Below are 15694 nucleotides of genomic sequence, written 5' to 3'. Positions count from 1 at the left end.
TTGCATTGGCTCTCTAATGGTGACACGTTACATAGTAATCTAGCTGCCACTGCAAAATTTTAGGACATACGTACCTTTTGTGAACTGCCAGTTAACATAGCTGTATAACAACTGCCACTGGAAAAGCCGAAGAGGAGTGGCAGGAGCAAGCGGTTGGATTGGCCCGACTCTTCAAGATCAAAGATACTCGGTCTCCTCTTCATTAAGTCACGAAATTTAGAAAAGAAAAAAACTTCATGTGCCTGACTCAGAGCCATTAGGAATAGTAGAGGTAACTGAAACACACCATTATTTAATTCTAAAGCATCAACTTATTCACTGTTCTCTTCAAATTTCTGCCAGACTGGAGAAAAGAATGATGAGAAAGAGAGGAATGAATGGAGATTCAATTATTATGAACTCTGATGGAATCATTAATGTTCTCCAAAATTTTGGTACTAGAAGGACAAATATTCCTCTCATATACTAATTGCAGGGATTCTTCAGCATGTAAATTGTTAACAAAATGGCATTTAAATTCAAACCATCAGCTCGTTTAGATTCCTCGTGCAGTATGGAATCTACATTGTCATTAGTTTTAGGTATCTAAAAGGGAGCCTCACGGTATGATATTTTTATTTCTACTTTACAGAAACCGCACATTGGTTCAATATGCTATTGTTTACTGAAGAACGGGGAAAATGTAGAGATCATGAAGACATTGCATTCTGCGATAACATTAACAAAAACCAGAGATCTGGTGATGTTTTCATTCTGTCACAAGGTAATCAAAACAAGGAAAAAGACTAACCAGTTGACACCCTCATGACAATAAAGCTAGGACTACATAATATATACATACAGCACTCAAATACAATACAAATCATGCTTTCAATCTTAAGCACCATGTATGCTATGTAAATTTCAAAAAATAATCTGTAAGATTTAATTATGATGCATTGCCAGTTATGGCACCCCATTGCAATAAAACAAGCAAAATTGCATAGGAAAAAGAAAGAAACGAGCTTATGTATGTTCAGTAAAGCTCGTTTGTTCCATCTTTCTATGCACGTTTGTATGCGCTTTTTCTAACATAAATTGTTCACAACACACACAAAGTAAATAGCTTGCCTTAATCGGACTTTCCACCACAAGAGACAGGCTAAAGGTTTTTTTTTTTTGTGCTGTACAGTGTTGCCTGAATATGAAAGGGTTACATGTACTTGGTGGTGACTGGGGGCCTTCATCGACCAAACCTATGGACTCTTGTATATACATTTGCTTTTCCTCTTAATGAAAAGACGAGCAAAACACTGTTTGCATGTTTCTCTAATTTTTTGCACTATTTCTGCTGCCATATAAAACTAGACTGTCATTGAGACACTACCTCCATGATACTACACTTGATAGCCTTGATCTTAATCCTTCAGGCATTGTGAATTAGAACTACCCTAAGCTCATACATTTCGGCTTCTCGGAGGCCTCTCTTCTCATTAAAGTGCATGTATACATTTCAATGTTTCATGGTAGTTGTGTTGTCCTGTCGCCATGTATAATGAAATTTAGCAGTAAGAAGTGATAATTCTTAGTCTTAGGTTGGTTGCAGATACAGATGCTCCAGAATGTTGTAAATTTGATTAAAACTGGGGTGGCTGAAATCCCCCGTCAAGAACTCATGAACAACAGTGTCTACTTCAACCCAGCTGAGCCCTATATCTTTTTCAACAACATTTCCCCTCATCAGTCGTCGTACATCCTCAACAGAATCCCATCGCTGGTTTCGAGCTAGTGTGTTTGCAAGGAGAACGTAGTTGCCAGCATTCATGGGTTCGATCCTGACGAGTTCTCTTGCGGCGACCTCGCCTACATCAACATTGCAATGCTTCCGGCAGGCACTGAGCAATGCTCCCCAGACACCTGCATGTGGCTTCACCGGCATTACCTTCACAAAGGAGTGTGCTTCTTCAATAAGCCCAGCTCGGCCATAGAGATCCACCATGCAAGCATAATGATCTGCAGATTTCTGAATTGCGTACGTTGTTCCCATGGACTCAAAATAGTGCTTTCCATCGTCCACTAGCCCAGCATGTGCGCAAGCTGATATCACGCCAAGAAATGTCACTGCATCAGGCCGCAATCCTTCCTCAATCATGTCATTGAAAAGCTTCAGTGTATCTTTGCCATGTCCATGTTGCGCAAGAGCAGTGACCATCACATTGTAAGACACCACATCCTTCGGACGTGTCTCGCCAAACAAGAAACGAGCTTCAGTAATGCAACCGCACTTTGCAAACATGTCGATCAAAGAATTCCGCACATGGCAGTTCATCTCGACACAGCCCTTGTGTAAAAGTCCGTGCACCTGCCTTGCAACTGACAAGGAGCCTAGCTGTGCGCATGCGGACATCAACACGGCCATTGTTGCAGCATCAGGGTGGAAACCCACCAGCCGCATCCGATTGAACACCGCTACTGAGTCAGCCCACAGCCCTGCCTGGGAACACGCGGTGATCATCATGTTCCAGCTGTGCACATTCCTCTGCGGCATCTGATCAAACAGGCCCCTCGCGACGCCAGCATCGCCTTGCCGCAGGTACCCTGACATGAGCGTGTTCCAGGAGATGAGGTCCCTCTCCGCCATACCGTCGAACATTTCCTGCGCAGCCTCCACATCCCCTGCTCTGGCATAACATGCTACCATGGCGTTTCCAACCACCACGTTCCTCGCAGGCATTTCATCGAACACCCTCCTTGCGTCCCTCACCAGGCCAAGATTCCCATACGAATCGAGCAATGCAGAGCCCACGTGCACGGAGGAGCCTAGGCCGGCCTTCACCAAGAACCCGTGCACCTGGCACACCTCGCAGACCCCTCGGAGCGTCGAGAGGGACTTGAGCACGGAGCTCACGGTGAAGGCGTTGGGTGGCGGGCCTGACCGGAGCATGAACCGGAACAGAGCGAACGCCTCGGCGGCGAGCGCGGGGGAGGAGGCGTGCTTGGCGTAGGAGGAGATGGTTGCCGTCCAGAGGTAGACGTTGGCGGAGGCGGCGGGGACGCTGTCGAAGATGGCGCGGGCGTAGCGCGGGGAGGAGGAGGATGCGGCAAGGAGGGTGACGGCGGCGCGGGCGGGGAGCGGGAGGCCGCGCAGGAGGAGCTGCGCGTGCAGCTGCCTCGCCGCGGCTGGGGTTGTCGCGCGGTTGGCGAGGCCGGTGAGGAGCGCCGGAAGCGGGGCCGCCGGCGGCATGCAGGCGGGGGCGCCGGAGCGGGGCGGGAGGAGGTTTGCTGGCGTCGTGAGGTTTCAAAGGACTCCAAATTGGTTGGACCCACGAGGCAGTCTCACTCCCTCACTGATGAGGTCTCTGTTCTATTTTTTTACTAGTAAAATAAAAATAAATTGCATTTTCCATCCCTCAACTTATCGACAAGTGATGCTTTCGTTTCTAAACTCTCTTTCAACCTTCAATATATCAACTTTTTATTTTCAAGGGAATGCCATCATGGCTAACTTTAATGATTAACTCTTAATATCGGTTAGATTTAGCATCTAAAGTTGATATTGGATCTGTACTAAAAAAACAGTTGTTATGGATCGGGCAAGCTTGGTTTTGACTATTTTGTGCGTAATCTTTGTATATGTATGTAAAATTTGTTGCCCGGGGGTAATTGATGCAACTTCGTACAATGATCCGAGGAGGTAATTGTTTCTTGGGAGTATTACATTGTAGTTATCTGCGTAGTAATGCCCTAAAACCATCATTTGAATTCTTCATGGTGCATCACGTGAAGTGAATCAAATGGCAGTTATTTTGTCCACTAAATCTCAAAACCATCCTTTGGAATAACTCACAAAGGCACACACTAACACTGAAAAATGTCAAGTACGGGGTAAAATTAGTCATTTCTTGTAGCATGAAAAAACTGGTAACTATCACCAGACCAAAAAAAATTAAAGTTGGCTCACCAACTTGCCACCTTTTTTGAAATATTTTTCCAACCAAACTACTCCTCCGATCCATCTATCACTAAATACACCTAGATACATCCGTTGTTTGACGGCAAGTAATATGGATTGGACGGAGTACCGATTTTGGGGGCAGTTAGCTTCACGCCACCCAAACATAGGTTGTCCTTACACAAGTAGCAAATTGTACAAAGACAAGCTATATTGTTGTCAATAATATAAGTTGACAAAATTAAAATTCTATGTTCAGATTCGTTTAGGGGAACATGGGTATTTATTCATGTCATGTTTATGCCCTACAAGATACATCATACAGAAGCTTGGGAGGAATAGAATGGTCATGTGTAATGACAGGCTAGATTTCCATTTGTGTCATCGATATGACATGAGCCCCGTCATTGGTGATAGGTGATGTTGACGGTTGCAACTGCATTTTTGAGTTCGCTTTGACAGAATTTTTGGATGTTCCTTTTTTCTTTTCTTTGTGGGTCGGTGTTATTGTGTGCTTACTTCGTACAAAGGCTGAATGTGTGCTCTTGGTGCTTGTATCATCTTGATGCGACATTATGAGTTGTACAATTCACCTTTTATGAAACAAGATACGATTGACAGCTCTTGCGGAACCTGGGCGAATGATTCGTTTGCCCTAGGGGGAGTTTCCCGGCGACCCTAGCTGGCACAACAAATTATGGAACATGCAGAAAAATGGGTTAGGCCCAATTAGCTGTTTTTTTTTGAAAAAATTGCCATGTAAAAACAATAATGCATAGTAAGTTGCAAAAAAATGTCGTTTTTTAAAACCCAAAAATTGTGAAATTCCCATGAGACTATGTGAAACACTATTAAAATTTACAATTGCCATGTTACCAAGACGATATAATTACAAAAACGAAAAATGGTTTGAAAGGAAAAAAATCTATACCCATGGCAATTTTGCCATGGCATATTGTGTTATGCTGTGAAATTTTCCATGTTCCAATTTTTTGCCATGCCACAAATTTCTTTTTTGCCAAAGTTCAAAAACTAAATTTGCCATAGTCAAAAAATAATTTTGACATGGTCAAAAAACTATAATTGCCATGGTAAAATACAATTTTTTTTGCCATGGATGAATTGAAAAAAAAGGGACAAAAGGAAAAATAATTTTGTCATATATCTAAAAAAGATTTGCCACCTAGTGAAGAAAAGGTTTTTTATTGTAATTTTTTCATCTATGGATTTATTGTAATTTTTGTGTGCGTATTTTGCCATCCCTGCTAAAAAAGTATTACCTCTGTAAAGTCTCAGAAACGTCTTATATTTATTTACAAAAGGAGTAAAATGGAGGAGGATTTGAAACCAGGTCTCCCAGGTGTACGGCCCTAACCAATTAGCTAGCCCACGCATTTGTAACATTTGTAATGAGATCATTTGCGTTTATTTTGTTGTGTAGCGAACTAGTAAAAATATGCCGTGGCTCTCTTCTCTGCCCTGAGATCCGTGCAAAGAAATAGACGGCCGAGAAAGGTCGTGATGCCATCATGGGTGTTAGCCAGATACCATTTTCTTAAGGATGTGTTTGGTTTATGTGACCGAATGGGACGGCATGGGTCGGTTCCGTCCCGAAGTACCATTCTCGTGTATGGTTGACCCGAGGAACCGGAACCCACTCATTCCTGGAACGGCATATTCGGTCGATATGCCGAACCAGGTCGTTCCTTTGAATTGGCCGGACGACGCGGAACGCCTCAGTCTCACGCCTTCCCCTGACTCTCGCTCACCCCCAATCTTAGCGCCGCCACCCCCTCGTCTCTCCCCACTCGATCTGCGACGCCGGCGGCCACCCCCTCGTCTCTCCCCCTCGATCTGTGACGCCGGCGGCCACCCCCTTGTCTCTCCCGCTCGATCTGCGACGCCGCCGGCCGCTCCCTCCTCTCTCCCTCTCCGGCTTCGACTATCCCTCTTTAATGGCGTGCACCAGCAGCGCGGCAGCAGACTAGCAGTGGGCGAGCGGAGGCGGCTCGCGTGGAAAAGAGGCTTGGCGGCGGCCCATTTGGCCGAGAGCGAGCCGGCAAGGAAGCCGTTGCAGACCTCTGCGCCATGGGGGTGTTCACCACGGTGTGCGTGCTGACTGTTCTGGTGCTGTACGCCGTGCAGTTCGAGAGCTTCATCTTCTTTTGCTAGTAAAAAAGGAGGAAAACTTTTGCTACTGATTGTAAACTGCAATTAGCAAATGCGTGTGTTGCAATGTCGAGTATGAACTCTGAATTGTTGGTGCATGAGCGAGTCTGAACTCTGAATTGTTCGTATACGCCAGAGTCTGAACCAGGAAGGTGGATGGTAATGGCAATTATTTCTTGTGTATAGTGACAAAATTTATAAATTGTCCAAACTATAATAACAATTGAATTTTCGCTGACAATTCAAATAATTTATTGATAAAAAAATATTATTCTATTTAAATGCGGCAATTCCAAGAGATAATCTCTCCATTTCTAACCAAATTCATTCCGTTCCATTATCCTAACCAAACACTGGAATGCAGCCATTCCATTTCACATAATTATCCTAACCGAACATAGGGACGGAACCAACCCGCTCCAGTGGAATGGAACCGTTCCATTCCATTCCAATTCGTTCCCGAACCGAACACATCCTAAGGGTATGGTTAGATCGCCATGGACTGAGACTTAACAAAGTCTTAGTCAAGTTAAAACATATAAAAATGATTTTTTTTTCATGAATCTTTATGTAAGAGCTCATGAATATAACATCGACCCAGACTTCATTAAATCTCAGTCGACCAAAATGTCCGACTGAGCAATGCAAAACATACTGTTACTGTTTCACGAGCATGTCTGGTTGGGATAAGGACTACATGAATGAATGCTGCTTCCAGATAACCCACAATTAAGTAATTTCGATGGATTTGGATCCGGTGAACATCTCACATGATTGTTGGCTCCTCCACAACGATCGATGCGGCTCAACCGAAGGTGAATCTGACGCCTTTACTCATCCAGCCAACTCTGACGGACATGAAATTATAGACGGACGCCTACTTATTCGCGACTCCGATCACCGTACTTCACAGTACACAACACCGCCGCCGCGTATTTCTCTCCGTGCAACGATGCCAGACCACTCGCGCTTCTGTGCGTCCAGCTCGCCATCGTTGCCACCGCCGCGGCGTCGCCGGCGAGGGAAAAGGAGGAGGAGCGGTCCTGCTGCATCGTGCATGTCGCTCGCACGCACGCGCCGCCGCTGCCGTGCCGTGGCCTGCTCAATACCCGGGCGTACGCCTCATTCCTGCGTGACCGCATGCCGGCGGACATGTCCCTTCCGGCGCCGCGGGTGCTCTATTCCTACTCCCACGCCGCCACGGGCTTCGCGGCTCGCCTCACGGGTCGCCAGGCCGCGCACCTCGCGGCCCAGCGCTCCGTGCTCGCCGTCGTGCCCGATGTGATGCAGCAGCTACACACCACGCTGACGCCATCCTTCCTCGGCCTGTCGGCATCGTCGGGCTTGCTACCAGCGTCCAACGGCGCCTCGGACGTCGTCATCGGCGTCCTCGACACCGGCGTGTACCCCATCGACCGCGCGGCGTTCGCGGCGGACCCGTTGCTGCCGCCGCCGCCCGGCAAGTTCCGCGGTGCCTGCGTCTCGGCTCCGTCGTTCAACGCCTCCGCCTACTGCAATGGCAAGCTCGTCGGCGCCAAGGTCTTCTACGTGGGGTATGAGGTTCAACTTGGAGGCCCGATCAACGAGACGGAGGAGTCCAAGTCGCCGCTCGACACCCTCGGCCATGGCACCCACACCGCCTCCACCGCCGCCGGCTCTGCCGTCCCGGACGCGGCTTTCTACGGCTACGGCAGAGGGAACGCCGTCGGCATGGCCCCGGGCGCGCGCGTCGCCTCCTACAAAGTGTGCTGGAAATACGGATGCGCCACCTCCGACATCCTCGCGGCGTTCGACGAGGCCATCGCCGACGGGGTCGACGTCATCTCCGCTTCATTCGTCTCCTCCGGCTACGCGGAGCCGTTTTATGTGGACTCCACCGCCGTGGGCGCCTTCAGCGCCGTCCGCAAGGGCATCATCGTCTCTGCCGCAGCGGGGAACTCCGGCCCAGCTGAGTCCACCGCCAACAATATCGCGCCCTGGTTCTTGATGACCGTCGGCGCGTCCACCATCAACCGCCATTTCCAGGCGGACGTCGTCCTCGGCAACGGCGATACCTTTTCTGGCGCTTCGCTCTACGCTGGCCCGCCGCTTGGCGCTACCGAGACACCGCTCGTGCATGGCCGGACCGTCGGCTCGAAAACCTGCGAAGCTGGGAAGCTGAACGCCAGCTTGATCGCCGGGAAGATCGTTTTGTGCGACCCTGCCGTCTTGAATGTTGCACAAGGAGAGGCTGTCAAACTCGCCGGCGGCGTCGGAGCAATCCTCACGAGCATGAAAGAATTCGGCGAGCTGGTCGTCGGCAGCCCCCACACCTTCCCTGCCACAACCGTCACGCTCGCCGCCACGAAAAGGATTAAAAAGTACATAACCAACATTGCATCCCGGCGGCGACGATCGTGTTCCACGGCAGGGTCATCGGCCGGATGGCTCCTTCTCCTAGAATGGCACCATTCTCGAGCCGCGGGCCAAACCTCCATGCGCCGGAGATCCTCAAGCCGGACGTCACGGCACCCGGCGTGGAGATCCTCGCCGCTTGGACCGGCGCCGCCTCGCCCTCGGGCCTCCGGCGACAAGAGACGAGGGCACTACAATGTCCTATTGGGCGTGCCCACACGTAAGTGGCATCGTCGCAATGCTCCAACAGGCGAGGCCGGAGTGGAGCCCTGCCGCGATCAAGTCCGCCCTGATGACCACGGCGTACAACGTGGACAGCGACGACCACGTCATCGGAGACATGGCCATCGGCAAGGCGTCCACGCCGTTCGCGCGTGGGGCAGGCCACATGGACCCCAACCGCGCCCTTGACCCAGGCCTAGTGCAGTGGCGGTGCCAGGATCAAAACCTTGTAATGTCAGGTTTTGTACTAGCGAATTTTTGTAGACAAATTAAATAGGAACACAAAGGATTGTAATTCCTTTTTAAAGATAGTTAGTATTTCAAATTTACGGAAATGTTAACACCCACACGTGTGGGCGTTCACCACCCCGACCACACGCAAGCATCACCGTTGGCAGGTGTGTGCACGAATCTTGGAACAAACTAGGTGGTTTTTTGTGCCACGTAGGATGAGGCGCGTGTGCGGCGAGTAGGTTCGCCCGCACGTTGGTTGCCACCCCGCGGTCAGCGGTTGCCATCTGAGTCGTGCGGTGGAACTGCAATGCGCCCGCACGCCACGCTTCGACTGCGGTTGACGTCGCACGCCTCTGCCCCCTCCCCCTCACGCTCCCATTTACTCTTCTGCACCGCAGTTACTGGCAGAACCCACTCGCATTTCCAACTATCGAAGGAGAAGGAGAGGGGAGAAGGCGACGGTGAAGGCGGAAGAATCGACGGTGCTCGGGACCGTCGGTGGTGTTCGCCAGAACGGAGCGGCTCGCCGGAGCGCCTGCGGGTTGAAGGTACTGCTCGATGCACCCTTCGCAATCCCTTCCTGCATTTCCTCCCCTTCCCTCCCTGTTCGATTCCTCGATCGAGATTTGTAGAGATTCAGGCGATTCGTCGATGCGTCGGCGTTCCCGCCGGCGCCGAAGTCGTCTGCTAGACGTTTTTGGTTGCATTGGCCAGTTTCGTCGCGGCCGCGGCGGCGGCATCGTCGGCGTGGTTCTGCTTGTTCGGAGGCACGCACTAGTTTTTGCATATGGATTGAGCAGGTGTCTTCCGGGTAGTTTTTGATGCGCGTTGGTTCGATTTTGTGTTTTGCAGTGAGTTCGTGGGAGAATTTCGAGGGTGAATTTGAAGTCGAAGTAGTTGCCATTGAACCCTAGATCTTAGTTAGTTTGGTTTTTGAAAATGCAGAATGAGGCGAACTTGATAGTTACATTAACTATCATGATTGCGCGACCACTTACTCCCTGAACATATTTGATAGTTGCCACAAACGTGTTTCCCCTTGCGGCAACAAATTACTGAAAACGACTGTGTTAGTTGCCACATGTTAGCTTTCGCACATGGCAACTAATTTTGCTGAAGTAATGCGATACTTGCCACACACACGCTCTTCCATGTGGCAACTAATTCTGCTAAACTAATGTGATATTTACCAAACACACGCTCTTTTTTCCGTGTGGCAACTAAGATTGCTGAATTCCTGTGTTAGGTGCCACAACCATTCTATTTTCATTGCGGCTAGTGTGTTTTCTGAATGTTATGTGACAGCAACCACGGTGTGACAGTTGCCACAATCGGTAGTCAGTGGGCATTCAAGTGCCAAGTGCACTGGATGGCAACCACTGCGCACTTAAAGTGTGCTTGTTGCCATCTGGGTAGTATATTCATGTGGCAAATAGAGTGCGAACACACTGCCTGTTGCCATTCTACATATAAGACAGTGTGGCAAATAGAGTGTGAATAGACTGCCTGCTGCCATTTCTGCATATAAGACAGTGTGGCAAACTGTCTGCACAATGTGGCAACCGAATTTGCATATCAAATGTTTCAGATGCCATACGTATGCGTTGCATGCGGCAAGTGTTTTTGCTGACCCCCTTGCATTTACATTTTCCACCATGACAATTTGGTATGTTCCCATCTCAGCAGAATGGCTCGTGGCGATCGTCAAAACGATGATGATGATTTCATGGATCCACCACAGCGTAATCGGGCAACTGGGCGGAGAAAAGAGGGTGATGAGGTAAATGTTCACACACACCCCCCTTCTTCCTGATGTATGTTAATGGTTGACACCTTTGAGCCCGCAATCGTCTGGCACGAACTAAAATTTCATTACATTGCAAAATGCGGCAACAACTGATATCCTGTTTTTGTTTGTAAAAACATGGCAACAACTGATCACTTTATGTCTGTTTTTTTGCAGAAGAAGAAACGTATTCGCAACAGAGCCTCCCAAGAACGACTGACTGCGTTGACTGACAAATTCAGCGACGATCAGAAGGGGGCTGCTGCTGAGATGGGTATGCAGTCTATGATGGCTGTCCGGTGCACGAACCTTGTCAACCCTGTATGCGATTGGCTTGGTGAGATCTACGACCCCGCCTCCAGAGAATTCGTGATTCCGGGACGCGGAAGACTACCGCTGAATGAGGAATGCGTGTTCTGCACGTTGGGTGTGCCCCGTGGACATATCAAAGTCCCGTAGAGGTCAACAACGAGATCGAGGAAGCGCTGTTCCCCCGTTTGTTTCCTGGGTTGGAATCCATGCCGAACACGAACTGCAGTGGCAGATTCGTTGGAGGCCATGACGACGCACGGAGATGTTTTCAAGATGAAGCTACTCATGTACCTCATCTCAGCCGTTTTCAGCGCCGACCACTTCTCTTCGCCCAAGCAACAAATGCTTCCCCATCCTGGTGAATGATCTATCTTTACTACATTATTTTTCCTTCAATTTTTTTGCTCCGATGTCATGTGCAAGCTAGTCACTGACAGTTTTTTTGTTGTTTTTTCCATTGGAATTCTGACGCGGCAACTCCTTGTCCTGAATTTTATGCGGTGCAGGCGAAACTGAAAGATGTGAAGAACATGAACTGGTGTAAGTTCATTGCCGACTTCCTGCATGATGCATTCGCAAGCAAGGTGTACCAGAAGGGTTGTCGACTGCATTTAATGGTATTTTTTTACCGGTCCTTTATGTGAACACTATTTTTAACACATCTTTATTCATGCATGTCAACATGATCATAACACTCATGCAACAGCCATGTTGATTATGTGGCAACTGCCATCATGACTATATGGCAACTACCATCATACTGTGATGGCAACTGCCAACATGACAACATGGCAACTGCCATCATACTATGATGGCAACTGCCATCACTCTATGATGGCAACTAGCACATGCAGATGGCATATTCTTCGTAAAATACCATATATTTTATCCTGTTATTTGTCGCAAAATACCATGATGCAACTGATTTTTCTTTCTTTTTAAAATTGTTGTACATCAGCTCATGTACGTCGACTGCCTTGATCTGTCCACCGTGGACTTCACTGGGACAGGAGGCCCGCCGCCTGCGCACAAGTTTGCTGTTTCTGCGCGGACTATTGATGCTGTCAAGGCTGTGCTTGCTGCAGACAGGGTAACTGATAGCAAATATGGTAAACTGCAGGTTATTTCTGCTTTTTTTTGCAACACATGAACTGCTAGTCAGTGTTCATCATTCTCTCTCTTATATCATTGCTACTTTTTTTTCTCTCTCCCAGCTGATGGCCAAGCATTCTATAGACTACAACGTGTTTGGGGGCCTCAAAACTTTGAAAAGTGGATGGACGTGCACTCAGCTCCGTCTTGTCCTTCAGAGGTAATCAAAAGATCTACATATATGGTTTGCCGTGGAGTATTTTTCGATGTCGTGCAAGTGATTGCAATACGGGGTTGTCGTTGATGCCTCTTTGTTTTGTGTACAGGCGAGGGCACCTGTTGAGCAGCTAATAGGGTAGTTTGCATCTGGAATGACTGGCTTGCTCGGGAAGTTGGTTGAGGGGTGGACGTCCCTCAGTGGCTCTGACGGCGACGTGGTTGCGAGGCAATTCACTTCATTCGTCCCAGAATGTACACACCGGTCAACCGGTTGCCGTGGCCGGTATGACTACAACAGTTCCCAGGAGCCCGCTGACACACAAGATGAACTAGGTGGAGACGCTGGTCTCAGCAAGGATGACGATGATGTCATGGATAATGTGCAAGAGGACACCGATGATGATGAACACGCTGAGGTTCGCGCAGGTGGTAACAAGGGAAAGGATGCAACAGATGTCCCCCAACCGGATAAAGTCAAACAACACACGGCTGTGAGAGGTGAAGGGGTTTTTCCATCAAAGAGGGGGATGGCTCCAGAGGGTGCTGGGCAAGTTTCTGCTGGCAAGAGGTCTAGGACCGACCCTGTAGCTGCCAGGAAGAGGTTCGACTTTCATCTTAGCTTTTTGCTTTGTCTATTTTCTTCGAACAGACTCATCCTCTTCTTTGCACTTGTGTTCTTTCAAACGCGGCAACGAGATTGCTGACTGACAATTGCCACCTCTTTTTTTGACCTCCATCTCATACGTGCAGCGAGCCGACAGCTGGTGGACGAGCGAGCAATTACAAAGAAACAGGCCCCAACGCCAACCCGTGTTTCTGCTCGGTTGAACAAAGGTGCCCCCACTGCCGGTGATACCACTTCCACCAGGACATCTCCTCGCACGACGACAACCAACACCGGGGTGAGGAAATATGCCCTAGAGGCAATAATAAAAGTTATTATTTATTTCCTTATATCATGATAAATGTTTATTATTCATGCTAGAATTGTATTAACCGGAAACATAATACATGTGTGAATACATAGACAAACAAAGTGTCACTAGTATGCCTCTACTTGACTAGCTCGTTAATCAAAGATGGTTATGTTTCCTAACCATGAACAATGAGTTGTTATTTGATTAACGAGGTCACATCATTAGTTGAATGATCTGATTGACATGACCCATTCCATTAGCTTAGCACCCGATCGTTTAGTATGTTGCTATTGCTTTCTTCATGACTTATACATGTTCCTATAACTATGAGATTATGCAACTCCCGTTTACCGGAGGAACACTTTGGGTGCTACCAAACGTCACAACGTAACTGGGTGATTATAAAGGAGCATTACAGGTGTCTCCAAAGGTAGATGTTGGGTTGGCGTATTTTGAGATTAGGATTTGTCACTCCGATTGTCGGAGAGGTATCTCTAGGCCCTCTCGGTAATGCACATCACATAAGCCTTGCAAGCATTACAACTAATATGTTAGTTGTGAGATGATGTATTACGGAACGAGTAAAGAGACTTGCCGGTAACGAGATTGAACTAGGTATTGGATACCGACGATCGAATCTCGGGCAAGTAACATACCGATGACAAAGGGAACAACGTATGTTGTTATGCGGTCTGACCGATAAAGATCTTCGTAGAATATGTAGGAGCCAATATGGGCATCCAGGTCCCGCTATTGTTTATTGACCGGAGACGTGTCTCGGTCATGTCTACATTGTTCTCGAACCCGTAGGGTCCGCACGCTTAAGGCGATGACAGTTATATTATGAGTTTATGCATTTTGATGTACCGAAGGTTGTTCGGAGTCCCGGATGTGATCACGGACATGACGAGGAGTCTCGAAATGGTCGAGACGCTAAAGATTGATATATTGGAAGCCTATGTTTGGATATCGGAAGTGTTCCGGGTGAAATCGGGATTTTACCGGAGTACCGGGAGGGTTACCGGAACCCCCCGGGAGCTATATGGGCCATAGTGGGCCTTAGTGGAAAAGAGAAGGGGCTGCCCTAGATGGGCTGCGCGCCTCCCCCTTCCCCTAGTCCTATTAGGACTAGGAGAGGTGGCCGGCCCCCTCCTCCTCTTTTCCCCTTCCGCGAATCCTATTCCGACTAGGATTGGGGGGGGAATCCTACTCCTAGAGGGAGTAGGACTCTCCTGCGCCCTCCTCCTTGGCCGGCCAGCCTCCCCCTCTACTCCTTTATATACGGAGGCAGGGGCACCTCTAGACACACAAGTTGATCCACGTGATCTATTCCTTAGCCGTGTGCGGTGCCCCCTGCCACCATACCTCGATAATACTGTAGCGGGTTTAGGCGAAGCCCTGCTGCGTGTAGTACATCAAGATCGTTACCACGCCGTCGTGCTGACGGAACTCTTCCCCGACACTTTGCTGGATCGGAGTCCGGGGATCGTCATCGAGCTGAACGTGTGCTCGAACTCGGAGGTGCCGTAGTTTCGGTGCTTGATCGGTTGGATCGTGAAGACGTACGACTACTTCCTCTACGTGTGTCACGCTTCCGCAGTCGGTCTGCGTTGGTACGTAGACAACACTCTCCCCTCTCGTTGCTATGCATCACATGATCTTGCGTGTGCGTAGGAATTTTTGAAATTACTACGAAACCTAACAGTGGTATCAGAGCCTAGGTTTTATGTTGATGTTATATGCACGAGTAGAACACAAGTGAGTTGTGGGCGATATAAGTCATACTGCCTACCAGCATGTCATACTTTGGTTCGGCGGTATTGTTGGACGAAGGGCCCGGACCGACATTACGCGTACGCTTACGCGAGACCGGTTCTCCCGACGTGCTTTGCACATAGATGGCTTGCGGGCGACTGTCTCTCCAACTTTAGTTGAACCAAGTATGGCTACGCCCGGTCCTTGCGAAGGTTAAAAACGGAGTCTATTTGACAAACTATCGTTGTGGTTTTGATGCGTAGGTGAGATTGGTTCTTACTTAAGCCCGTAGCAGCCACGTAAAACTTGCAACAACAAAGTAGAGGACGTCTAACTTGTTTTTGCAGGGCATGTTGTGATGTGATATGGTCAAGGCATGATGCTGAATTTTATTGTATGAGATGATCATGTTTTGTAACCGAGTTATCGGCAACTGGCAGGAGCCATATGGTTGTCGCTTTATTGTATGCAATGCAATCGCGATGTAATGCTTTACTTTATTACTAAACGGTAGTGATAGTCGTGGAAGCATAAGATTGGCGAGACGACAACGATGCTACGATGGAGATCAAGGTGTCGCGCCGGTGACGATGGTGATCATGACGGTGCTTCGGAGATGGAGATCACAAGCACAAGATGATGATGGCCATATCATATCACTTA

At 48.6% G+C, this 15694-nt stretch overlaps 1 protein-coding gene and 1 pseudogene across 1 annotated transcript; one reads left to right on the top strand and one right to left on the bottom strand.

Moving 5' to 3' along the window:
• Window positions 1-1080: 1080 nt before the first annotated feature.
• Window positions 1081-3278, bottom strand: LOC125512690 (pentatricopeptide repeat-containing protein At3g29230-like). Its single transcript, XM_048677781.1, has one exon. The coding sequence runs from the start codon at window positions 3221-3223 to the stop codon at window positions 1571-1573; it is 1653 nt and encodes a 550-aa protein (XP_048533738.1). The 5' UTR covers window positions 3224-3278; the 3' UTR covers window positions 1081-1570.
• Window positions 3279-6019: 2741 nt separating this feature from the next.
• LOC125516911 lies at window positions 6020-11195 on the top strand (annotated as a pseudogene).
• Window positions 11196-15694: the final 4499 nt, after the last annotated feature.

The sequence above is a fragment of the Triticum urartu genome, chromosome 6 (genome assembly GCF_003073215.2).
Source record: "Triticum urartu cultivar G1812 chromosome 6, Tu2.1, whole genome shotgun sequence".
Taxonomy (NCBI): Eukaryota; Viridiplantae; Streptophyta; class Magnoliopsida; order Poales; family Poaceae; genus Triticum; species Triticum urartu.
This window is presented reverse-complemented; position numbering and strand designations above follow the sequence as displayed.

Bases quoted from the DNA above. Each gene is read 5' to 3' on its own strand.
- LOC125512690 (XM_048677781.1), bottom strand. From the start codon at position 3,223: ATGCCGCCGGCGGCCCCGCTTCCGGCGCTCCTCACCGGCCTCGCCAAC.